The 26,411-nt window shown below is 51.2% G+C and overlaps 1 protein-coding gene across 1 annotated transcript in view; it reads right to left on the bottom strand.

Moving 5' to 3' along the window:
* Positions 1-1,654: 1,654 nt before the first annotated feature.
* AGL (amylo-alpha-1,6-glucosidase and 4-alpha-glucanotransferase) overlaps positions 1,655-26,411 on the bottom strand; it is a gene marked incomplete at its 5' end in the record, with an annotated part of 40,292 nt that continues 15,535 nt past the window's right edge. The window contains 22 exons of the mRNA XM_081112179.1: positions 1,655-2,794; positions 5,158-5,291; positions 5,395-5,482; positions 6,851-6,948; positions 7,926-8,137; positions 8,537-8,649; positions 9,505-9,640; positions 11,113-11,224; positions 12,698-12,923; positions 14,613-14,715; positions 15,722-15,897; positions 16,356-16,489; positions 17,622-17,758; positions 18,891-19,021; positions 21,932-22,066; positions 22,174-22,286; positions 22,378-22,502; positions 22,978-23,128; positions 23,226-23,381; positions 23,744-23,845; positions 24,115-24,278; positions 25,218-25,341. Of these exons, the coding sequence (XP_080968305.1) occupies positions 2,677-2,794; positions 5,158-5,291; positions 5,395-5,482; positions 6,851-6,948; positions 7,926-8,137; positions 8,537-8,649; positions 9,505-9,640; positions 11,113-11,224; positions 12,698-12,923; positions 14,613-14,715; positions 15,722-15,897; positions 16,356-16,489; positions 17,622-17,758; positions 18,891-19,021; positions 21,932-22,066; positions 22,174-22,286; positions 22,378-22,502; positions 22,978-23,128; positions 23,226-23,381; positions 23,744-23,845; positions 24,115-24,278; positions 25,218-25,341 (2,988 nt within the window). The 3' untranslated portion in view covers positions 1,655-2,676. The remainder of the gene's footprint in view (positions 2,795-5,157; positions 5,292-5,394; positions 5,483-6,850; positions 6,949-7,925; positions 8,138-8,536; positions 8,650-9,504; positions 9,641-11,112; positions 11,225-12,697; positions 12,924-14,612; positions 14,716-15,721; positions 15,898-16,355; positions 16,490-17,621; positions 17,759-18,890; positions 19,022-21,931; positions 22,067-22,173; positions 22,287-22,377; positions 22,503-22,977; positions 23,129-23,225; positions 23,382-23,743; positions 23,846-24,114; positions 24,279-25,217; positions 25,342-26,411) is intronic.

Raw genomic sequence — 26,411 nt, 5'->3', positions numbered from 1 at the left:
GGAAATGTTGGGGGTTCCCCTTTACCTGGTCTACTCACCTGGCAGAGTCACCAGACACCCCGTGGGCGACTAGGAGAGCGGTGAGGAGCAGGGGCTGTGCTGGGCAGCTGCTCAGGGCCTCAGGGCTGGGAAGGGGTTGGGGCTGCAATTCTAGGGACATGGGTCTCTATTCACCCATCAGGAGAACGTTTTTTAAAAAATGTATTTTTATTGATCTCAGAGAGGAAGGGAGAGGGAGAGAGAGAGAAACATCAATGATGAGAGAGAATCATGGATCGGCTGCCTCCTGCACACCCCCAACTGGGGATCGAGCCCCAAACCCGGGCATGTGCTCTGACTGGGAATCGAACTGTGACCTCCTGGTTCATAGGCTGACACAACCACTGAGCCACACCGGCCGGGCCTAGCGTACATGTGATTGTACACCCATGTGCAGTTGGATTGTGCTGCATACCAACTACTTCCTGCTGTCAGCCTTCAGGGCACATGGTAGGCTGCATTTCCTGGCTCTCTGGGTTGAGGGGGACCATGTGACTAGTTCTGGCCAATCAGGTGTAAGAGGAGTGTGTGTGACACTCAGGGCCATCGCATCCACTTGTCCATTTGTGGCCTTCTGCACCCCTCCCTCTGCTTCTGAGCCTGGCGTGCTCCGGCCCCGCCTGCTCCCCCAGCCTGTATCCTGGAGGGCGGAGGTGCAGAGCGGGGCCCCAGCCATGGGCACCCAGCAGAAACAAGACCTCAGTCTGCGTATTGCACGTCATTAAGATGGATGGGCAGAGACAGGTGCACTGGCCCAGGGCAACGGAAGCTGGAATAACGGTGATCTCTGTTGTGCGCTGGGGTGTTGATAACACTGCCGCCTGCAATAACTTGGAAGCTAAATAATGAACACGGGAGACAGCAATGCAGACCCTCTGTGGGCCGCACACTCATTTCTGAGGAAGCAGAGAGGGTGCCAGCCGGTTGGGTGAGCCTTCGTTTCACTTGATGGACAGTTTCTCCAGGTCAGAGTTAGTGCTTTGAAGCTGCTTAAGAAAAGGAAAGCCCGGCCGGTGTGGCTCAATGGTTGAGCGTCCACCCAGGACCCAAGAGGGAGCCCGTTTGATTTGGTCAGGGCACGAGCCCGGATTGCGGGCTCAATCCCCAGTGTGGGGCGTGCAGGAGGCAGCCAATTCTCTCTCGTCACTGGTGTTTCTCTCTCTCTCTCCCTTCTTCTCTGAAGTAAATAAAAAAATATATATTAACAAAGAGGAACCATAATTTGGAGAAACTACTGATTAAAATTGTACAGCGCTGCTCACGGAATGTAGGAGACAGTGAACTGACGTTCCCTGGAACATTACAGAATATTCTGGGCCATGAGGGGCTGGCCTTGGTTCCTGAAGACCTAGATCAGCGTCTCCGCCCTGAACGGGTTTGGGAAATCCCAGGGGAGCGCAGAGTTGCCAGCGGGTCTATTTACACATCGAACGTATATTTTGCTCCTGACGTCAAAGTAAATGAATTACCGAACAGCCTAAAGTCCTTCTCTCTGTGCCCCTCACATCCTGCAAAAAGACCAGGCCCCGAATACCGAGCCTGAACCGCGTGGCAGGCGTCGGCGTCGGCGTCCGCAGGCCGGCTCGGGGTAAAGGAAGGAAGGAAAGCAAGCGCAGACCTGGAGGAAAGATTTTATTTGCTTGGCACACAGACACAGAAAGACGCCTGCCTACCAGGCAGGACAGCTGAGGACACATCAGAAATGCTTCTGCTGAATTAAAGACAATGAGAGGATTTCTGTCTCTATTTTTATTATATGGAGATTCTTCTCCAGGCTACACTCGGCAATGGCAGGCGTGGGTTCATAGGCAGCCAGGAGCTACTGTGACCTATAACACACTGACACACAGACTAAGAACAGTTACTCCGTTTTAGAAAATTAATACAGCATTTTCCCCTTCAAGTTCTCAGCAGTATGCCCACCATTTTTGCATTTTAAAAATGTAAACCATCTCATTGTAAGAAACGGAAACGGAAGAATTTTATAAACCTGCTTTTAGGAAATACCTAATGCTTTGTGGCTTTTCCCTATATCCTATGCATCATTAGCATAAGTAAGTGATATTAAATATACTGTTGGTATTAATGATAAAGCACATACTAATGTATCCGTGAAAAAATAAAAGCACGCCTGACCCTCTGTGCCCCATTTCTGAACACATATTATTCTACAGGCGGACCCTCCCAGAACTCATCATTCAGTGGGAAGGTGCCAGAAATACTACAGTCAATGGCAAGACCATTCATCAAACCACAGCCTATTCAGTCTGTACTGTGACCGAAGAAAACGGATCCCGGCCTCGCATTTCATGTCACTCATGTACAAACAGAAGATGGCATGATTTCTGTTCTCAAACTCCAGGTCTCACACTCGTTATTTGTGAGCCTTCGAAGGACACTTACTGAAATCGAGAGAAAAACACTCCCTTGGTCATGATGACTGTCTCTCTGACTCAAATCAAAAGCTACCTATGTACATTTAAAAAAATCAATGCTTTCACAGGCTTGACCTAAAGCGTGCGTCCATGTTGCATGAGTGACTTTCCGTGTGACCTGAGCCGGTGCATGTAAAGCACTTGCACTGCGTCCCTGCTCCCACCTACCAGGGACTGCACACGTAATGAGCCCCCGCGTCAGCTACAAGTCGTAGAGCGTTTCGAGAACAGCGGCGATGGACCAGGCTTGCGTCTCGCAGCTGAAGGGGCAGTGCTGGCCGTTCTCGTTGGTCAGCTCCGGGAGCCCTTTCCACGGGGACCTAGAAGAGAGAAAAGCCGTTTTGTGAGACGTAATCTAACACAGATCCCGTGGGGTTAACAAAACAGGCAAGAGGCCTGGGGATTCTGCCTTCCTATTTAGAAAACATGCGCGCAGGGTCTTTTGCTACGAAACAGGACATCCTAAAGAGTGTGTCTGAAGAGTCTGGATGGACATCCTTCTTTCTATTCCATCTTTGGGGTTGAAGACTTTCCGATACAAAGGAATCCCTGTAGGTATTGAACACACAGGAGAAACTCCCATTCCGAGCAATATGTAGAAAAGGAGGCCGATGTCCCTCTGGCCTAATTCCATTCCTTTCGGAGTAAGTTTAGGAGACTCAAATTAGATGTATTAAGTTTGATCTTGAGGAAACTGTAAAATTAAGGTGAAACAACGAAGAAATATACAATTATGATTTGGTGAAAGATGGTGATTAAAAACAACATGAACTTCCATACTAATTTCTCATTCTGCTGAATACAGTTGGTATTTATTGTGCATTTATTATGCTCTTATACCAAGTGCTTTAGACACATGATCTCATTTCAATCCTTCTAGAAGCCCCATTAGGTAGGTGCCATGTAGTGATTCCTGTTTATAGAGGTTTATGGAGGTTGATGACGTGCAGAGCTTGCTATCAGAATGCAGTGTTATTAGCATATCAAGTGTATTCTTCATTTCAATGCAAGCTCTCCAATATAGAACATAAGTTTAAAATTACAGAATTCTATGACGTTTCATTTCTTCAGTTGGGGTCTGGGAGCATGTTTGTTTCGTTACTGTGCTTTGTAGCTTGTGCTATGTTACATATGCTTTTCTGTAGCTGTCCAATATTTCATGATAAAAATAGAAAAATAACTCCATTGGGTAGATGTGGAGATACTCTGAATAATAACTAACAGCATCAGCTAGTGAAAAGCTGCCACAGAGAAATGGGAACTTAGACCATGTTTGTTTCCAAGTGTTCAGGCGACGTCAGAGGGAGGCGCAGAGCAGCGGGGCCGGGAGTCTGTGAGGGGGACGCTGTCCCTTCCAAGTCCCCGCGGGAGGCCTCGCCCAGGACCTCGAAGCCGACTGTGTGGCAGGCGGCCCTGATCCAGCCTGATCGGTGTTCTTACAGAACGGGGACACTCGGGCAGGGGGCGCTCTGGGAGCTGGAGAGAGGGCTGGAGGAGACCCTCCCGGCGCCTCTGAGGGGGCACGGGCCACCCACGCCTGCATGTCAGGCTCCCGAGAACAGCACCCTAGCAGTGAATTCTGCTCTTCTGCAAAGAAAACCAAACGGAGAGGCCTAGAGACCGCGAGCCCCTGCTGGGAGGTTGCAACAGTGCCGTCTTGTGGACGCTCTGAGAACCGCGCCCTAGTAAGGGATGCGCGGAGACCATCCATTTCTGTCCCTCGAACCACTCAGTTGTGGTGCTTTGCCACGGCAGCCCCAGCAAACTGGCGGCTCTGCCTGAGTGCTGAGGGCAACGCAAAAGCCAGCCGGCAGGTGCGAAGATCACGTGGAGGGTAACCCTTGGAGTAAGGTCATGGGACAGGTGGGGGGATGGGACCACAGGTGGAAGGAGAAAAACGACCGGGCAGGGCGAGCATGCTGACTTCCCTGGGCAGAGGGAAGCAAGCGGACTCAGTTCAGATCATGAGCAATGCTGGGGGCGGTGCTGGGACGTGGGGTGCTCCCGTCACACACGCTCACGCTGATGGGAGAGAAGCGTGCAGGGGGTGCCCGTGGCTGCACTGAAGTGAAGGGAACAAACACACCCATTCCTGTGACACACAGAGGTCCCTCAGCTCTCATGGCAAAGGGGATACAGTTCTTGCTGTTTATGCACAATTGTTAGCAATAAGATGTACATACATATTCAGGTTTAACCTAGACTTTGGGACAGAAGAGCTTTTGCCTGAATTTCCTCACTGTATAAGGACATAGAACTCTGAAAGTTACTTATCTGCTAACAGGACAAAGGGTGCGACAAATGGGTTTGAAACAAGAGCCCAAAGGCCATCTCTGATACTTTAATGACAAGGAGAGCTTTTCTGAAAATTATTTATCAATATGTCTTTAAATCTGTTCACTCAAAAGGCCCATTTTTTTGTATTTATCCTGTGCTAACCCGATCCAAAAAGACAGAGCAGCTGAAGTTAAAGTGAAAGACTATGCACAGATCATGCAATAAAGTCTTAGGAGTAAAATAAACAACCCAACATGATGAAGGGAAGGCAGGACTACCTCACAGACCTTGTGTTGAAGAGTAAAGCTCCCCGTTTTGTTGGGGCAACTGGAGTGAACAGCAGTGAATTCTAAGGAAATGTCGCTTTCTACCAATACTGGTTATGGACATGACACGACTTACTTACCTCTCAAGATGAACATAATGCCGAGAAAGGACATTTTTAACCAGAAATATCGTCTTGGCGTTGGTCTCCGGCCCCATCAATTTGGAAAAATACAATTTTGCACGAAGGAAATACCCAACGGGCCACAGCCACTCCTGGAAAAGAAGATTCAACGAGTGAAGGCATGCGCGAGCTGTGAACAGCTGATATTAAGTGAGAACAACCTGAAAACTCAGAAAAGAGAAACGGAATTCTTACAGGTCCTTGGTGGTAATTGAAACCTTTCGCCAGGTTGTAGTTGTCGTTGTCCAGGGCGTTGTCATAAACCCCACAGTACACCATGTCACTGCAACAGAAATGACACGCAGGTGAAAAGAGACCAGACACGATGTAGGAAGCATCAGAAAAAAGGTTCCACAGCAGAGGTAAGCCAATCATGTTATTCTGTCTCCCACTCATCCCCATGGAACCTTAAATGAGTAAACCAGAGTTCAGAGCAATTTAATGGTGCATTCGGGAGTGACTAACCAATACTGGCTAATGCACAAGACTACCAATCATCCAGCCAATTTGCCTTCAAGGAGTTACCCCGACACTAACATCGGTTACAGTACATTTCACCAGGCCTCTCATGTGCCTATGACAACTAAAATACACACAGAATAATGTGAATTAGTGGTTACTAAAGATACAGTTTTATTAACTATGAAATATTGGGAAGGTTGTGTTTTAAAGTTCTCCGTGAAATTATGTTAAAATTAACTCCAATAGGGACATTATCAGATTATAGGTAGCAACTGAATACACAGGGAATTCATACACATTTACAAACCAAAGTATGACAGACTGATTGCGACAGATAACACAGGACAGCTCCCTCTGCTCCGTTTAATTAAACGATTCCTTGTTTTCTTTGCGGGAGGGAGACAGGACTTGCCACATGAGTTGCATCAACTGTGGGTGTGAGTTTTGGCCAGTGGCTCCTATCACCTCGGAAAATGTGGAGCGCGCTCAAAAGGCAGGGAAGCACAGACACAACACGACGTTCAAGGCTGAAGTGAGTGCATGTAAATGGGAAAAACGGACAAAGAACGGGCACCAGGGACCTGGGACTCACACATGGACATAGAAAGCGAATTGATGGTGGGCATCCATCCAACCTGAAGGGAAAAAGGAGACAGATAGGGCATTGGAAACTCAAGAAAAGATAAAAGCTGGGAAAGAGGAGGAATGTAAAATGGCACAGACTTATCATCAGGACATAAAGACAAAATGGTGTATTGGCTTCAATAAAAATAGGGGTGCGACGGCGCAGAAAGGAGAGGAGTGACAGCTTGGAGAGTGAGGATGCTCCGAGGAGATGCTGTGTCTGTACTTCCGTGTCTACAGAGTCACCGTCACATTAGAAGGTACTCATGACGTTAGTGCTATGACTTAACAACTCCTTTACCGACGGCCAAATGTAGGACAGCCAAAGGCATTCCGAACACCATGTTTTATGAAGATGCAAAAGATGTGTTTAAAAACTGAGTGTCAGTGCAGTGTCAGAGATTTCTACTGACAAAACAGTCATGGTGAATGCACGACGACACCGACGGCTTTCTTAATACCGACACGCCACCTGGATCTGCCTCCAGGTTTTCATGTGCGATGACACAGAATCCACGCTCACTAGAACCCGAGCCACATTCTGAAAGCTCATCCTGCGACTTACTCTGGGTCCAAGGTCCTCATGCCCAGGGCCCCGAGCAGCTTTTCCTCGGCCATCGCCAGGGCTTTCCACGCCTTCTCCGCCGTGAACAGCTCGGGGGCCTACGGGGCGTCAGACACAAACACACATGAGGTCACGACGAATGATTTCCACTCCCAGGGGAACGTAAACTCAAACTCGCTACACACTTGGAAAAGCCACTTTAGAACCCAGTGTGGCCGGAATCTGAGTGCTGATGCCAAACCGGAGCCAATGCAATGGGCTGACCGGAAGCCCCGGTCTTGGCCTTAGAAACGAGGAGGCTGCTGGAGGGTTACCTCCTGGGTCGGTCCCCACAGGGCACCAGCCCGGAAGGAAGCTGCCGTGGCTGCCACGGCACAGGCCACGCGGACCTGTCCAATTCGCCCTCCAGGAGGCCCCCGTGGCCTCCTTGAAGTTCACCTGGTCGCCACCGCTTGCTTCTGGGGCCAGATAAAACACAGACGGACTTGCCGCCAATAGCATGTGACAAGGAGGAGGAGAGAGCATCGGTGACTAAGAGTCCGCATTAAGTTTTTAAAAAAATATTTTTGTTGATTTCAGAGAGGAAGGGAGAGGGAGAGAGAGAGAGAAACATCCATGATGAGAGAGAATCATGGATCGCTGCCTCCTGCACCCCCCCTACTGGGGATCGAGCCCCCAAACTGGGGACGTGCCCTGACTGGGTGAGGGAGGCGTGGGTGAGGGAGGTGCAGGTGCTCTCAGCTGTCAAGGCTGCTGAGCGGGGCCGTGGCCAGGCTGGATCTGGCCCCGCTACCTGGTCCAGCTGCCCACTGTGCCTTACGATTAGCCTCCTCTCTTATGTGTGCTACGATGTGATGACTTCATTTGTCACCATCCATCGTTTTCTATGTTCCCGTACTGAATGTGGTTGGCTAAGGGTGACAGGCATACTGCTTCATGAATGAGAAGAGATTATTTAAATCAGATACTAAGCATGTACTTTTTATCAATACAATGAGAACAGCTGGGAACGGGGAACTAAATCAACCCTCGCACAACGTTTCTGAAATGTGAGGACCAGACACACGCCGCTCACCACAACCATGGCGATGGTGAAGTTGGGCCTGAGCTGGTAGTCGCACCACGGGCTGGACGCGCCCAAGCTGTCCTTGTAGATGCCACGCTTGTGGACCAGGTCCGGGTTCTTCTCGTTGGGGTCGGACGGGTCTTCGGACACGTAGAACAGCTTCTCGAAGTTGTCCTGTATTTTCCTATCCCACTCCTCGTAGGACACCTTCACGACCTTTCCTGAAACATTGCACAAGGCGTGGCGGTTGAGCGCACTCAGAGAAACCCACGCAATCAGTGGGCAGTTTACGATGATGTATGTGGCTCACGCTCACGTTCTATTGGACAGAACAGGCCGAGGAAAAGGCGTGTAAAGGTTTCCTGATTGGAAAGCCACACCTCGCTCGCAGTCCCGCTGGGGAACAGGAAAGCAGCAGGAGGCTTAGTAACCACTACGCCTCTCACATCTCAGTTCAGAGCTGCTACAGAGCCTGGTAACAGTCTGTTAGTAAATGAATGGCTTTCTTCCCTGCTCATCTGAAGGGCTGCCCATGACAAGCTCACTGAGTCAGGTGATGGCCGGGGAGGGTACGAACGCAGACCGTGCCCCGTTTCTCTCCCAATATGACGGCGGCTCACCGTGTCTTTTCACTGTGACTTCGCGGTAAGGGAAGATGTTTTTCCGGGACAGTTCCAGCAGCCACCGCACGGCGGACTTACTCAGGCCCACGATCTCCACGGCGGACCCGTCTCTACAATGAAAGACACGTTTTATTCTCTGAGTCGGAGCCGGGCAAGCACTGCCTACCGGGCATGCGACCAGCGACGGCGATGAGCTGTCGAACCGCCGTGTCATAAAAACCACCATCGATAAAGACACTCGCCCTTCACGGGACTGTGGATGAGGGATCGCGCTTCCTACTACTTGCCATCGCTTACCTTCTTATCATATTTTTAAAAAATGCTTTGGAGCAGGCCTCCTGGTGCTACCACAGGCTGTGTGCTGACGCTGACTGTACAGAGTAAACTCACCCGTATACACCTCAGCTCAGGCTCTTTGCCTGGTCTGTGTTGTGAAAGGGGAGACATTAAAAAAAAAATGCTTTGGAGCAGATGGAGATTATGGATGAGAGGAGAAGGCGGCTGGCAAGGGGGTGGCGTGCGGACTCAGAGGTTACTGAACTGGAGTCCCAGGGAAAAGACAGCAAACACGGGTGTGGGACTGGATGGAGGAAGCCAGGACGAACATCATCATTTGAGAGCTCGCTTTGAAGGAAAACGAAAGGGAAGCCCAAGAGCTCATAATATACCCAAACAGGTTTGTAAGAGAATTTGCAACCCTAGCAGGTGTGGCTCAGTGGATAGAGCTTTGCCCTGCGGAATGAAGGGTTCCGGGTTTGATTCCGGTCAGGGCACATGCCTGAGTTGCTGGCTCCATCCCCAGTGGGGGTTGTGCAGGAGGCAGCCGATCCATGATTCTCTCTCATCATTGATGTTTCTATCTCTCTCCTCCTCTCCCTGCCTCTCTGAAATCAATAAAAATATACTTAAAAAGAAAAGAGAAAAAGCCAGGGTGTAACTCTGTACGCGCCGCAGAGAAGCCGTGCCTGGGAGTGGCTGGGATGCCTCGGTTCCTCGCTCGGTCGCTCTCCCCCATCTTATCCATCCACGTGCCGCAGTTAAAGCGATTTCCTCCGAAAACAAATCCCGTCTCCTCGTCGACTCCGGCGGTGATATTGAAACCTAGGAGAGCCAAAGGGAACATTTGTGCCAGGAAAAGGCATGTCACCAGCAGGGACACGACGGCGGTGAGCTGGGAGGCCCGCAACGCGGAGATCACCTTCCTCCAAGGTGTGCTCACTCCGGACACTCTCCCAGGAGCCCGCCCGCGCCTGGGCCAGAGCCAGGGGTGCCACTGCAGCCCTGCTCGCTCCGGACACTCTGCCCTCTCCCGGGAGCCCGCCCGCGCCTGGGCCAGAGCCAGCGGTGCCATTGCAGCCCTGCTCGCTCCGGACACTCTGCCCTCTCCCGGGAGCCCGCCCGTGCCTGGGCCAGAGCCAGCGGTGCCACTGCAGCCCTGCTCGCTCCGGACACTCTGCCCTCTCCCGGGAGCCCGCCCGTGCCTGGGCCAGAGCCAGCGGTGCCATTGCAGCCCTGCTCATGAGCAGAGGGATGGACAGCCCTGGGCTTCGTTCCAGTGGAGAGCTGCGGCACGGACAGGAACGGCTGGATTTACAGGAGCCTGAATGGGCCAAGCCCCAGAGCACATTTTTTGAGTGAACAAGTTGCAAAAGGAAATGCGTCAGATGCCTTTTCTGCAAACGTTTCAATTATGGACAATAGCAATATATTCAACCACGTATGTGTACGTGGCTAAGTCATATGTGATTATGTAAGATAAAATTTAAAACCATATCATTTATAGTGTGTATGTGTGTGTGTGTGTGTATATATATGGTGTAAAATTTGTATGTTACCACTACAAACACTAAGTTAACTAAATAGGGTTAATTACTGTTTAAAATGTAACTTATGAGTTAGTGAGTTATCTGAAATACCTGTGGTAGATCACTTAAAAAGCTTATCATTTTATATGAAAAGCAATAGTGTTATAAGAAAGAGTGCCCTGGCCAGTGTGGCTCAGTTGATTGGACATCGTCCTGTGCACCGAAGGGTTGCCAGTTTGAGTCCCGGTCAGGGCACATGCCCAGGTGGTGGGCTGGGTCCCTAGCAGGGGGTGTGCAGGAGGCAGCGGATTGATGTTTTGCTCATACATGGATGTTCCTCGCTCTCCCTAAAAAAGATCTTTCAAAAAATGAACAGAAAGAAGTCCGTAGTCCTATTTGTAACAGACTATTGCTCTCCAGTCATCTTAGCGATAAAAGCGGGAACCAGATAACTCACCCCAGTGTTTGCGGGAGCGTAAAAGGGACCAACTCCTGCAGCGTGGGCAGCACACAGTGGGCACTTGGTTATTAGCGACTATCATCATGATCGTAAATGCAGCCACCAGCCGCCTTTCACAGCGGCGGACAAAGATGTGAATGTTTAGACCTTTCCCTGAGAAGCTACAGCTAAGCCGCGAGGGCAGGCACGGTGCCCGCCTTCCCCACAGCCGTGTTCTGAGGCGCTGCACACGCATAGACCACTTGTCGCGTCAGTGGCCGACGTCAGGTTCCGCTCCCCCCGTGGGCCCCACGCCAGGCGGGGCATACCTTCGTCCTTCATGTTGCGGTCTATCTGGGGCCCGGCGTTCCTCTCCCGGAACTGTATGCCCTGCAGGTGCCTCTGCAGAGCCTCCTGGATCACCTCGAACAGCGGCTGGTCCTGTGGGGACACAGGCGACGCCGCGGGTTACACGTGCCCTTTTCTTATCCCTCCCCCCGCGTGACCTCCTCCCCCCGAGCCCTGAGCCCCGAGTCCCGCAACTCCAGTCTTGTGAACACATCTACGTTCCTTTGGGGGGAGAAATGGGGATGAGGGGTGGGGCTGGGGAGAGAGGCAGCTCCGTACGCCGAATAGTACAGTCCACCTTTGGCACGTGAATGTTTAACACCAGTGCCCCGGTGCACGGATTCGTGCACAACAAAATGAAATTAATTAGGTGGCCGGTGGGGTGGGACTGGGCCAGTCGGGCCGGACACGCCCTGGAGCCAACCTCCCACGTTCCCTCCCTGGCCGGCAGCACCACGGCTCGAAGGGTGTCTGTGGAGTGAGCGGGGGTCCCTCCACCTGGCCTGTGGGGATCGGGCCGAAACCAGCAGTCTAACATCCCCCGAGGGGTCCAGAATTGCGAGAGGGCGGTTCTCGGGTGATGCATCCTGGAATCGAGCTCCTTACTCTCTGGTTCCGGGTGCATCACCTGAGAACCACAGCTGCCAAGTCACTGCAGCTCGGCAGCTCCTGTGTTGAGCGTCTGCCCCCTGATGGTCAGTGCGCGTCATAGCTACCGGCCGGACAGTTTTATATACATAGATACTGTCATTCGACTCCTGAAGTCTGGGCCATGGACACACTGACATTGGCTGACACATGGAAAGGAATCCTGGGAGCTTGTACAGTTTCTACTAGAGCGAACTGTTCAGAGAGTAAGTGAGCTAGCTGACTGTGCAGAAAGGGAAATTCCGCCTGGCCGGCGTGGCTCAGCGGTTGAGTGATGACCCCGGAACCAAGAGGTCGCTGGTTCAATTCCCAGTCAGGGCACATGCCCAGGGTTGTGGGCTCGATCCCCAGTGCGGGGAGTGCAGGAGACAGCCGATAGATGAAGTTCCTGTCTCTCTATCACTCTCCCTTCCCCTCTCTCTAATAGTCAATTAAAAAACATATTTAAAAAGAAAGATAAATTCTGAACTCCTGGGACTGGTAGGCAAGGCCCTCCCAGCCTGGCTCACCTGTCCACAGGCTCCAACGACCCTCGGGGCCCCCACAAAACACCACACAGGGCTGCGTGGAACACCCTGACCTGGCTTCGCTCCACGGAGCTCCGTGACCGCATTCTCTCTGAGGTCTTCCCACCACGTCCGCATTCCTGCTGAAGTCCCACCCACATGGGCAGGTTCAGCTGCAGCGACATGCTGGATACTTCCTAGCGTCTCCCCTGGCGCCCACCCACTCGGGCAACTCTGCCCCTGCACCTCCCATGTCCTACTTCGGGCAGCGGGTCTCAGCGCCGCCCTCCCTCCTGGCCCGCAGGTGCCAGGTAACCAGCGCTATCTGAAGGATCCCTAACGGCGTCTGATTTTGTATGAGAAGCCGAGTCATTTTTCGGGAAAAGAAGTGAGGGCGGGAGACGGGCTTTACCACTGTGCCGGCCGGCAAAGGCGCGGAGTCGTCGGTGGGGTAGAGCCGGGCCACGGGGCAGCGGAGGAGGTCCAGGCCGCCGGGCACCAGGCGGCAGTAGTCCTGCACGCACTGCAGCCACCACCACACGGCGTCCCGGCAGTTGTACCTGGCGCACGTGCCTTCGCCCAGCAGGTTGGGGATGAGCCCGTGCCGCAGGGTGCCGGCGAAGGCCAGGATGATGTTCCTGCAACAGCAGAGGCACGGGGCTCAATGGACAGGGCCACCAACCCCCACGGGAGGAACCCAACGAGAACGTCCCTCGGGGTGCCGGTCATTGGGGGGCGCCGGTCATTGGGGGGCGCCTTCTCTCCTGCCCTAGTTCTTGGTGTTTTCACGGAGGAAGTGGTCAGGGCAGACAAGGAGCACTGGGTTAGAGGTCAGAAGCCCGCGCGCAGCCCTGGCCTTGTCGCTGACCATCGGTGTGGCTGACCCGCCCTGGGACAGGCTCTCACCTATAGAGTCAGGGATGCGGCTGGGAGATTTTCGAGCTACAGAGTCTCCTTTTGAAATCCCTGGTATTTCAAACATAATACGCACTCTATTATTTAAAAAATATATGTGTGTTGATTTCAGAGAGGAAAGGAGAGGGAGAGAGAGATAGAAACATCAGTGATGAGAGAGAATCATTGACTGGCTGCCTTCTGCACGCCCCCTACTGGGGATTGAACTGGCAACCCGGGCATGTGCCCTGACCGGGAATCGAACCAGTGACCTCCTGGTTCCTAAGTTGATGTTCAACCATGGAGCCGCACTGGCCGGGCTGCACTCTATTCTTTTAAAGAGCTGATATGAAGAGCAAAGCAAACATGTAAGAAAATAAATGGGTAAAAGCTGACCTTAAAGAACATGATTAATTTTCAAAAACTGGGAAGAGATACTTTATCTTTATTTATTTATTTTTGTTTTTTTGGGGTTTTTTTTTTGTTTTTTGAGATACTTTATCTTTAAAGTGGCGGTGGGTGGCATGGCATTCTGAAAAGAACAGGAAACTAAGAGATAAGGAGGCAGGTTTCAATGCTAGAGTTACCACCGGTAAATGCCTCGGAAAGTCATGTACCACGTCTAGGCCTCCGGGCGTTTTGGCTAAACCACTTAGAAATGTAAAATTCTGTATCCCAATTGAATGCCCATCTCTTATATCACAGCACAATAGGAACCTTCGTATTTTCCACAGTGAAAAGGTGTTAGTGTGGACAGTGATGCTTCCGATGAATAAGAGCTGAGCCCGGCCGGTGCAGCTCCGTGGCTGAGCGTTGACCCTGCACCAGGGGGTCACAGTTCAATTCCCAGTCAGGGCACAGGTCCAGGTTGTGGCCTGATCCCCAGTAGGGGGCGTGCAGAAGGCAGCTGACCGATGATGTTTCTCTCTCATCATTGATGTTTCTATCCCTCTCTCCCTCTCCCTTCCTCTCTCTCTCAAAATCAATAAAAACATATTTTTAAGAAAGAGCTTAGCGTGCGAGTGATCTTCCTCATGCAGAGCCATCCCTACGCTTGAAAGTTGAACACAGAGACCTCTGTCCATGGGCATGTGTCCAGGCATCCCCCCAAACGGCTTTCCTTCACGTCCCCCCACCTCACAGCTGGCTGTGGCCACAGGACGGCATTCAGAGGTGAAAACATAAATGGACTGAGGTGTGCTCAGTGCATGAACAGAGACAAAGGAGCAGATCTGACAACAGCCTGGTCTGCACGGTGAGGCACTAACGTCACAGACGTGCACGACTTTAAACCCTATGAACGTGTAAACCTGAACACGTGGAAAATGAAAATAAAACACCGAATGCTGAGAGCAGACGGATGAGAAGGCAAGTCCGAAGAGCAGGAGAGGAGCGTTCAGACAGCGACCTGCGCCTTTTCTAGGCACACCTACCTGGCCTCCAGGTAGCGCCCCGTGAGCAGCAGGAGGCCTCTCAGCGCGATGAAAGTGTCCCGGCCCCAGCAGCGGAAGAGTCCAGAAGAAAAGTGAGGCAAGCCTAACCAGAAACACAGCAAAGTCATATGTTAATCCACATTATCTTGTCTGTCTTCCTGCTTGTTGAAGCCAGAACGTCTCTCCTCTATCTATCTATCTATCTATCTATCTATCTATCTATCTAATCTACCTAAAAGCCTAATATGTAAATTGTCCCCTCGGGAGTTCGACCCAGAGACCTGAGTTCAATCGCTTGCTATGACGTCTGCTGACAACCAGGGGTCAGTGTGGAACAAAGGAAGGCTCTGGCCAGCAGCCAGCAGCCTGGGGAAGGGAGGCCCTGGCTGGCAGCCGGAAGGCCCCGATCGGCCCTGATCGCAGGCCAGGCCTAGGGACCCTACCTGTGCAAGAATTTCGTGCACCGGGCTTCTAGTAGAAAATAAGATGCAAGCTAACAGAAACCCCACTATCTCGTTTACCAAAGTTCATTGAGAGCATAGGCCATTGTAACTGGCTCAGGTTTCAATGCCCCTTGCAGGAAAGAATGCCAGTAACAACACAGTTAAAACACTTGATGGCAGCCAGACACATAATAACAACTTATTTAACGGACGTTTTGTGTTTTGCAGCCTGTAGAGAGCCTTTTCATGATTTCTTGGTCATTATAAGGTTGGGTTAATTTTTAAAAATTGGGGAAGAAGTAGAATATGATGGAATAAAGGTAGTAAAACATATTTCATAAAAAATACAAAATGGCAAGAGTTGAAAATTACAGAAACATGCAGGAGAAAAGGATTAACCAGCCACAATAAAAATCGCATGTAACTATAAATGCCCGCGGCACAGTAATAATCACATGGGAAGCGCGTTTTAATGTTCACAAGTGACCCTCAGTGAAATCTTGCTAAGCAGCCACATAAAATCTTGGCTAACGTCATGAGTGTTTTTTATTTCCACTTTTAACAATAAAGATAAATTTTAAAAAATAAAAGTAACAATCTCTTCCATAGCTTTTCCTCTTTGAGTTATTCTGACGTACACATTCCCACCTCGTACGCACGCCTCACCTGCTGCCAGAGACACACAGCACTGCTCCCGCTCTCGCGTGGCCTCGTCCAGCCTGTAGGGCACATCGGGCAGGGCCGGGGAGAGCCGGGGCAGGCAGGGGAACCTCCCCACCCCGCACAACTGCACCGAGCCCAGCGAGAGGTGTTTTACGAAGGTAGAACCATTCTGGACGAAGCTGCAAGGAAGTGGCAGGGTTGAAAGTATTGTTTGTAGAAACACAAACATTTCATTATTTACTTATTTTTTAAAGTATATATTTTTATTGATTTCAGAGAGGGAGAGAGAGAGAAACTTCAATGATGAGAGAGAATCATTGATTGGCTGCCTCCTGCCCGCCTCCTACTGGGGAGTGAGCACACAACCCAGGCATGTGCCCTGACCAGGAGTCAAACCATTGCCTCTTGGTTCATAGGTCGACGCTCAACCACTGAGCCACACCGGCCAGGCAGAACAGATTTTAATATCTAAGCTTTTGTATGCTCCAAATGACAGGAGGCTAATACTGTTACTACCCACTTACGAATGCTCTCGGCTCTCTGCATCTGTGCTCTCTACCTGGTCTTCTCAGAGCACGTATAAACAGACCGCACAGGGCTTCTGCACAAGCACGCCTATTCCCAGGCTTGGGGGTACCTGGACATCTGCTTCCAGGCTGTGTCCAGGAGAGTGGTGTAGGTGCCAATCAGTATGGCATCGAAGTAGCACGGGATCAGGTAGCGCGGGATCTGCTTCAGGTAGAAGAACATGGCCTGCAGCCACTTACCCACCTGCGGGGGACATGATGCAAAAAGCGCACGGGGCGTGTCTGCAGGCCGGCTGTGGATTAAAAGGCAAATCCAAACCTGCAACTCTACCGACTAGTTATCGACCAACCAGGTACCCGTTTATTAGAACTGAGAGATGACGGGAAAATGTTTCAGGGTAGCAAGCCATGTAAATATTATACATATGACATGGTAACACATCTTACTGTGCCCTTGTTCATTATGTAAATACTAGAGGCCTGGTGCACAAAATTTGTGCACAGGTAGGGCCACTGGCGATCAGGGATGATTGGGGCCTTCCGGCTGCCGGCCGGGGCCTTCCTTCGCTCCACGCCAATCCCTGGTGGTCAGCGCACGTCATAGCGATCGGTCTCCTGGTCAAATTCCCGTGGGGACACTTTGCATATTAGCCATCTATATATATATATATATATATATATATATATATATATATATATATATATGCCTAAGCGACCATTACAACTGAACAACTGAATGAACGGTTGACCAGTTGCTATGACGTGCACTGACCACCAGGGGGAAGATGCTCAATGCAAGAGCTGCCCCCTGGTGATCAGTGCCCTCCCACAGCCAACCTCCTGTGGCTGGCCGGTGGCGTCAGTGTCTGTTCCTCCCATGCCTGGTCCGGCAACCATTGCCTCCTCTCCCGACCCCGAGGCCTTTGGGCCTCGGGCTGGGACAGGGAACCAGAAGTGGGTGGCAGTGGACACGGCCCCTTTCCCAGGGGGGCTGAGGGCCAGTTCCCTCCTCAGGGCCAGTGGCCAACCTCCCGCGCCCCATCCCTCCCCTGGCCAGCAGGCCCTGATCGGCTTGGCCCTGATCACCGGCCAGGCCTAAGGATCCTACCCATGCACAAATTTGTGCACCGGGCCTCTAGTATGTGTGTATGTGTGTGTGTGTGTATATATATATATATATATATATATATATTATATATATAACATGGTAACACAGATCTTACTGTGGCCTTGTTCATTATGTAAATATTATACGTATAACGGGTAACACAGATCTTCCTGTGCCCTTGTTCATTAGGTAAATATTATCCGTATAATGGGTAACACAGATCTTACTGTGCCCTTGTCCATCTGGACTACAATACGGCTGTGCTTACCTCGGCCACAGCTCCCGGTCGGGAAATGAGCCGGCTACTGACGTAGTCAATCATCCAGTCTCCAGCTCTCAAGTTGTCACAGAAGGGGTGCCCCAAGTCGTTCTTTGGTCTTATCTCTGCCAATACGGACATCAATCCTGCAAAGTCACAGGAAGGTCAGACTATGTCGTTGGCAGAGGCCGTGGCTCCACCATGCTCGTGGCTAACCCTCTGGGGGGGCAGACGGTGTCCCCGCTGGCATGCTCTCTCTGCCCCGTGGCATCATGGGGAGGGAACGGATGTCTGTGTGAGTCTGTGTTGACAGGTGGTAGATTCATTCGTACTCAGGGAGACTCAGAGAACTGGTTTCCGAGAGCAAGAGCATCGATGGTGATAGGACTAAAGCTACTTTGGAAACAATGTTGATACAGAACAGAGGAACTTGGAACTAAACCAAGTGTCTAAGTGAGGTATACGGGCACATCTTTAAGTAACTCCTAACGAGAAATAGAAGTCCTATGCATACGTAGCACATTTTTGTCATAGAGGGGCGACTTTTCTTTTTTTAAAAATGTTTTCTAATTGATTTGAGAGAGGAAAAGAGAGAGAGATAGAAACATTGATGAGATAAAGAATTAAAAAAATAAACAAAAAGCCAAAACCGGTTTGGCTCAATGGATAGAGCGTCGGCCTGCGGACTAAAAGGTCCCAGGTTCGATTCCGGTCAAGGGCATGTACCTGGGTTGCGGGCACATCCCCAGTAGGGAGTGCAGGAGGCAGCTGATCGATGTTTCTCTCTCATCGATGTTTCTAACTCTCTTTCTCTCTCCCTTCCTCTCTGTAAAAAATCAATAAAATATATTTGAAAAAAATAAAAATAAAAAAAATAAACAAAAAAACAAAAGAAACATCGATGAGAGAGAGACATCGATCGGCTGCCTCCTGCAACTCCCACACCAGGAATCAAACTGGTGACCTCTTGGTTCATGGGTCGATGCTCAACCACTGCGCACCCCCGGGGGGCAGTCCACAGCATACTCTGCTAGTTCAATGACGTACCTCATTTCATCCTCAAAAAAGCCTTCATGCCGGACAATAGGATGGACACTTTCTAGAGGTGGGCAGGGGGCAGAGCAGCGTCCTGGCAGAGGCCAAGGAGGGAGCGGGCAGCCGAGCACCACCTGCACCCAGGCGGCCCGACTCCGAGCCCACACTCTTACTTTTATCAAAAAGACACCGTCTGACGCTTGAAAAAACACCCCCCACGCTGAAGCCCCTCGCCCTGCTCACCTTGAAGGCCCGCGTACTTGAGAGGCGACCAGCGGGGGACGTCGTAGCACCCGCCGCCGTCCTCGCGCTCCTCGGCCTCGCAGCGGTACAGCACCTGGTTCAGCTCGGCCAGGGTCAACCGGGAGGCGATGCTGAGCGACAGAGAGCGGGTGAGACGGACGGACGGACGGACGACCACTTGCCGCCCATAAACATGCAGGAGGAAACCCTGTGCCAGGACCACAGGATGTCCCAGTGATGCGGGCGTGAGCAACTCATCCTTACCACGGGCCTCATAGCCCACATGCCCAACAGCAGCGAAAGGGGGAGCATGCCAGCACGTCCGGCGGGAGGAACGCTGCTCCCACCCCAGGGAGCGAAGCACAGGCCACGCGGTGCTGGTTACAAGCCCCCTGGGAACATCTCCTGACCCCTAAGTTCTTTAACTCGCAAATTTGTTTTCTTAATTTTTAAAAAAATATATTTTTATTGATTTCAGAGAGGAAGGGAGAGGGAGAGATGGAAACATCCATGATGAGAGAGAATCATGGGTCGGCTGCCTCCTGCCAGCCCCCTGCTGGGGATCGAGCCCACAACCCGGGCCTGTGCCCTGACCGGAATCGAACCTGGGGTTTTTCAGTCCGCAGGCCGAGGCTCTAGCCACTGAGCCAAACTGGCTAGGGCACAAAGTTGGTTTCTTAATCTTTCTGGTTTGGGCGAAGTCTCCCCGCCTTTGTATTTCCCTGTATTTTGAAGATATCCCTCCTTTGTATTTTCAAGAGCGTTTTACCCCAATTCCTGAAACTCAAGACACTTATCAAAGGACCAGAAAAGGGGTCACCAAGGTCCCGGCTCCGCCTCTGGCATTCTCCCAAAGGCCGCCCTGCCTGTCGGCCCGGTCACTCCGACACCAGGGCTCTCCTTAGATTACATGCTTGTCGGTAATGGTCAGAGGGAAGGGCCTATTGTGGCCTGATGTCCCTCCCTCGCTCGCTCGGTCAGCAGGGAGGCTCTATAACTGACCACAGCTCAATGCCCCGACCCCCACTTTCCTGTGCTTCCAGCTGCTCGGGTAACTTCCTTGTCCATAACTGAATACACATCCTCTTGAATTTTATGGGAACACACACCCTGTTGCCCGGACTTCCTTCTTCCTCCTCTAGTCCTGTCTCAACCAGCACCCCCAGCTGGGACGACTCCCTCTGCAGGCTGCCGGCCAAATCCCTGGGCAGAGTCAGCACCAACTCCGTTCTGGCCTATTTCCCAACAGGCGGCCAGGGAGCTCCCTGCGGAAGGGGAGGCTGCAGACGCATCACACTGCAGAGTCCTGGGGGGGGGGGGGGCGCCCCAGGTGAGCTGAGCAGGCTGAGGAGGAGCACCCGTTCTGTGAGCATTCCACAGGAATACAAAGCTGCTGCACCACGCGACTGTTTTCAGCGTGCAACCATTTTGCTAAGAAGAGTTTGAATTAAGCGTTAATATCCCTGCCCAGCTGGTGTGGCTCAGTGGTTGAGCACTGACCTATGAACCAGGAGGTCACGGTTGATTCCCGGGTCAGGGCACAGGCCCAGGTTGCAGGCTCGATCCCCAGTACGGGACGTGCAAGAGGGAGCCGATCAATGATTCTCTCTCGTCACTGATGTTTCTATCTCTCTCTCCTTCTCCCTTCCTCTCTGAGATCAATAAAAATATATACATACATATTTTTAAAAAGTTAATATCCCTGATGATAAAAGTTCTTACAAAACAACAAAGATAACTGAGCACAACCGAGAAAAGGGTGAATGTGTAAAATGACATATCGCCAATAAATATAAATGGCTGACGAACAAAAGAAAAATTTAATTTAATATTTAAAATAAAATGAGATGTTGCTTTATATCTAACAACTTTACATATCCTTTATAAAGTACTTTATGTTAACCAGTTTGAGTAGCAACAGCTAACACTTCGGGACCACTTACTATGCGTCAGACATGCGCTGTGTTTGACACAGGAAGTCCCCAGAGCTCCGTGGGGAGGCCCCCGTCATCGCTACTGGACCTCCGCCCGCGGTCTCACTTCTCACCGCGGACAAAAGTCGGAAATGGAGCGTCCCAGGGAGCTGCTGCTAGGCCCTGTGCTTAAACGCTTCGCACCACAGCCCACACTCGGGATTGGGAAGGAGGGGTGATGGACGCTCGTGCACAGACGGACGGGATTAAAGAGCGTAATCGTTCTGGAGGGAACCTGGCGACTTTAAAAGCCTCAAACAGGTGGATGTGTTCCAACCCAGAACTCCACTTCCAGAAATGCCCCCGATGACCAATGAGGCCAGTGTTAAGCGCTTTCTATGCACCATCCTCTCTAACCCTTCCGGGTTTTAAGCGGCAGGTACTGCTATAAGCCCGTGTTCCAGACGGAGACACGGAGATACAAGACGTCTAACTATCGTGTCTCACGTCAGACTAACGGTGGTGAGGCTGCAGCGGGGCCCAGCTCGACCCTGCACACCCATCCTCTCCCTGGGTGTGGGCCTGCCCGGGCAGGGAGCAGGAGGGGGAGAAGAAGGGATTATGGGAAGGTGAAAGTGCACACACACACAGAACTGGGAACAACTGGAGGCAGCCTAGATGCCCCCAAATGGAGAAGTAAATGATGGTGTCGCTAGGAAACAGAACGCCACGCTGGCATCTTCGAAAAAATGATGTGGTAGGAAGTGTGTATGTAGTTTCGTCTCAAGTCGTTCAGAAAAATTGTGTGTGAGTGTGTGTGTGTGAGTGTAGACAGAATCGTGTGTGAGTGTGTGTGTGTGTGTGTGAGTGTAGACAGAATCGTGTGTGTGTGTGCATATATGTGTCTATATCTATAGAGAGAGTGTACATGCCAACACACACACACACATACACACACACACGAGAGCAGGCACATGGGATAAAGGCAGCAGTCGGTGATGCGGGGGCTGCTGTTTCTTGGGCCCCCCTGTGAGTGGCAAGGATGCAGGAACCCTTACACCACCCACGTCAGGCCGGTGGTCGTCCCGGTGTTAAAGGGGCAGACCTCCGTGCAGGGGGCGTACTCACGACGCAAAGGGGACTTGCAATATGGGGTCCGAGTTGTCGACCACGAGGCTTCCGGCCTTGAAGTGAGGACTGAACTGCGTCAGGTGATTCCGGAGAATCCCAACCGCCACCTGTGCGTGGGGGTCGAGACTCACTCTGAAAACACGAGTGGAAAATGGGTGAATCTCTAAGAGTAAGTTACTTAAAATTAATGCAAACTGTTTTGAACAGAAGCAGGGCCGGTGGTGTGGACGCTGCCGTACCGGAATACGATGACGCTCCCCGGAGACAGGTTCTCAAACTCGATTTCCTGGATGTACTCGTGGGGCCCCTTGGTGGTGATGCCGGCTTGTTTCACAATCTTACTCTCGTGAAGCTTGGGACAAAGTGACACGACCACTCAGTGAATCGTTCCCACGCGCTCAGGCCGCTAAGCACGGGAGGGGAGGGGAGGGGAGCGCCAGTACCTGGATGTGTTCTCTGGTTTCCACGGTGACGTTGGGCATCCCGTTGATGGACGTCTCGTCCTTCTTATAAGGCTTTGTGTTCCTTTCAATAGTTCTCGCTTCAAGAACGACTTCTTCAATTTTACCTAGGAGCATGCAAACATGTTCACAGAATTTCGTTAGAAACCATCTGAAATGAGGAATTGCAAAAGGGGTTTTAAAAACCACTTAATTGAAAGTTAAAGATGAAAAGTCAGTTAATTAAAAAAACAACCAAAAAAAACAAAAATGCCCTGGCCGATGTGGCTCAGCTGGTTCAAGTGCACGTGCCCGGGTTGTGGGTTTGATCCCAGTCGGGGTGTATGGGAGGCAACCGATTGATGTTTCTCTCTCTTTCCCTCTCCTTTCCTCTCTCTGTAGAATCAATGAAAAACATATCCTTGGGTGAGGATTAAAAAACAAAACAAAATTATTACCAAGATCTCGAATTCTTTTCCTCCATGACAAGCACACGTCCCTGGGTTGTAATACATGCGATGTACAACGGCAGGGTAATGTCACAGAGTGTGGATTAATACAGCAACATACTACGACCCCAATAACATGTTTCGGCGGCATTACCGGGGATGCACATCTGGGGCACCTCCTTGCTGTAGAAGGAAGTCTTGGGGTTCCTGAACGCAGTCCGGCACACAGCCACCACGGACTGATGGCTGCTGGGCGAGTGTCTGGTCACGGCCACGATGTCCTCGTCCACCTGGTCCACATACACCTGCGATGCAGGAGGAGCGAGAGGTCAGCGCTCTGGCTGCGGAGACTCGCGCGGACACGGCACCTTAGGGAAGAAATGTGGACAGCCCGCGTCGTGCCTGGAGGAAGCCGCCGGCCCCCAGCTCCTGGTGCAGGGTGTTGATGGCGCGCCTGGCCGCGAGGATGCCGCTCTGGAAGTTCACTTCGCCCGCGTCGGACGGCGACGCCCCGGGGTTCCACTTGGTGTAAAACCGCTCTTCGGCCACCACTGAAATCTGGACAGAGTGAAGGCAGAACGTGTGGACACTTTTGCCACAGGAGAGCTTTGGGGGCAAATGCTCAAAGCTGCTGGCCACATGGATTTTATTTTATTTTATTTTATTTAAAATATGTCTTTATTGATGTTAGAGAGAGGGAAGGAGAGAGCAAGAAGGATAGAAACATCAATGATGAGAGAGAATCATGGATCGGTTGCCTCCTGCACGCCCCCTACTGGGGATCGAGCCCACAACCAGGGCCTGTGTCCTGACTGGGAATGGAACCGTGACCGCTTGGAGCGTGGCTTCATGGAGCCATGCTCAACCACGGAGCCACACTGGCCGGGCCGTGTGGACCTGAAGACAGCACATAAACCAACCTGGTGAGGCACCAACTCGTCATAGCCCCGGGTGCTTCCGCTCGCACAGCACGCCATGGAGACGATCGTGGCGCTCGGGAGGGCGTCGTAGGCGGATCTGTGCTAGAAAACAAACAAACAAAAAGCCCAAAGTTAATTTTCTGTCCAATGCAAAGGGCCATCTGACAGCATCATGAAGTAAAAGGACAATTACAGAAATACGTTCCATAAAATGCCTCACTTTGCTTTAGAACAAATCACAAGACGTTCTAAGCACCACGTCCCCCAGTCACCTATGCACCTAACACTCTTTTGAAGTCTGTGGACGTTACTGCCGCTAATCAGCGGAGAACTCAACATCGAAACATGCGAGACTCAGGTCGGGCGCTCACCACGATGGGACACTCGTTGTCGTGGGTGATGTCCATGAACAGGGCGTGGGCGATGGCCGGCATCAGGGGCCGCAGGCAGGGCTGCACGAAGGAGCCCACGGGCTCGCCGCCGTAGCGGTACACCAGCCTGCCCTCCTCGTGACTGTTATGCGCACTCATGGCCTCTGCGAAGCGAGATGGCTCTTTAGTCTTCGTGGTTAATGTCCGAGGCTAGATTTCCCATCATGCCTGACTTTCCAAAGAAGGCCACATGAATATTACCAACAATACAGCTGCTTTAGCCCTAGGTGGCTTGGCCTGCTGACTGAAGGGTCCCAGGTTCGATTCCAGGTCAGCGCACAGGCCTGGGTTGCGGGCTCGATCCCCAGTGTGGGGCGTGCAGGAGGCAGCCGGTCCATGATTCTCTCTCATCATTGATGTTTCTATCTCTCTCTCCCTCTCCCTTCCTCTCTCTGACGTCAATAAAAATATATTTTTTTAAAAAACTGCTTTAAACATTTAAACAAATGTCCACTAGCTTAAGTGACCAAAAATGTATCTACTCGATAATTTAACTGGGAAAATGGCTCACGTAGATAAAACGGAGCATGCGTTGTTTATTAGGAGGTTGGTTAGATAAAAATCTAAGGATTCTATCGTATATCTAGGTAGTCAAGAGGAAAAACAGATTTGTATATTTTCAACAACAACAAAACGGTTTTGTTCAGGAGTCATCGATGCATCGCCCTGGTCTTTCAGTTTAAAATGTTTTACCACCCGGCCAGTGTGGCTCAGTAGTTGACCATCGACCCATGAACCATGAAGTCACGATTCAATTCCCAGTCAGGGCATGTGCCAGGGTTGTGGGCTTGATCCCTAGTAGGGGGTGTGCAAGAGGTAGTCGATTGATAAATCAATAAAGACATATTAAAAAAATAAAATATTTTTCCCCACAGTGGAAATTTTTACTGAAAAAAACACACAAACAAAAACAAAACCAAAACCAGACTGCGTTACATTGGGAATTTTGTGTGGAATATTTGAAAGGACATGCACTGTGCTGGAAGCCATTAAGCCTTCATGGAGAGCTCCGCAAGGCCTTGTCACCGCGTCAGCCAGCCCACCTCTGATCAGGGAGCTGATGCCCAGCCGGGTGACGAAGATGTTGTCCAGCTCCTCGCTCCCCGTGAACAGCTCCGCCACCACGTACAGGTTGGGCTGCAGTTTCCGGGCGGCGTCCAGCATGTACTGCAGAAGGCAGTCAGAAATGTCACCGAGACAGAAAGCAAGACGGGAGGAGAGCGGAGGCGCAGCCTGGGTGCGGACTCGACAGGAGCAGACCATGTTGCAAGACACGGTGGGAATGCAGGAGGCATTTCCAGACATTTAATGTACGTGTGAAAAAATAAAATAAAACAGACAGATAGACCCAACAAACCAGAGGAGATATAAAGAGAATGAAACTGCCCGGCCGGCGGCTCAGGGCTTGAGCATCAACCTAGGAACCAGCAGGTCACGGCTCCATTTCCCGTTGGGGCACAGGCCCGGGTTACGGGCTTGATCCCCAGTGTGGGGCGTGCAGGAGGCAGCTGATCCTTGATTCTCTCTCATCAAGGATGTTTTTTTTCTCTCTCTCCCTCTTCTTTCCTCTCTGAAATCATTAAAAATACATATATATTTTTTAAAAAAGAGAATGAAAGAGTTCAAAGAATGGTTAGATTTTGTAAAGATAATAGGGACACGAAAGGGAAAAAGAGAAATGTGAGTGTCGTGTTAAAAAGGTAGACCATTTCCCTGCAGTTCTGCGAGGCTTTCCCCTGCTTGTGTGTGTGTGTTTGTGCCTCTACGTTCCAGGCGGTGGCTAGGCCGCGACTGACAGAGTCCCTGTGTGAGGCACGCAGGTGTGGCGCAGAGCAGAGCGACCGAATCGCTGCAGACAGCTGTCCCTGCGGATGTGATAACCGCCTAACCCACAGTCAGTCCGCTTCCAAAATTTCCGACATAGCGTTTGCATAAAGGTTAATAAGTACTTGAAATTCTATCAGCTAACAAGTACGGTCCTAGAGACTTTCTGTTTCCCTAAATTAGGATAAAAATATTAACTCAGCCAAAACCAGTTTGGCTCAGTGGATAGAGCGTCGGCCTGCGGACTGAAAGGTCCCAGGTTCGATTCCGGTCAAGGGCATGTACCTGGGTTGCGGGCACATCTCCAGTAGGAGATGTGCAGGAGGCAGCTGATCGATGTTTCTCTCTCATTGATGTTTCTGACTCTCTATCTCTCCCCCTTCCCCTCTGTAAAAATCAATGAAATATAAAAA

The sequence above is a fragment of the Myotis nattereri genome, assembly GCF_964212035.1.
Source record: "Myotis nattereri genome assembly, chromosome: 18".
NCBI classification, from domain to species: Eukaryota; Metazoa; Chordata; class Mammalia; order Chiroptera; family Vespertilionidae; genus Myotis; species Myotis nattereri.
The sequence above is the reverse complement of the archived record's forward strand: the minus strand, read 5'-3'. Positions and strand labels throughout refer to the sequence as shown.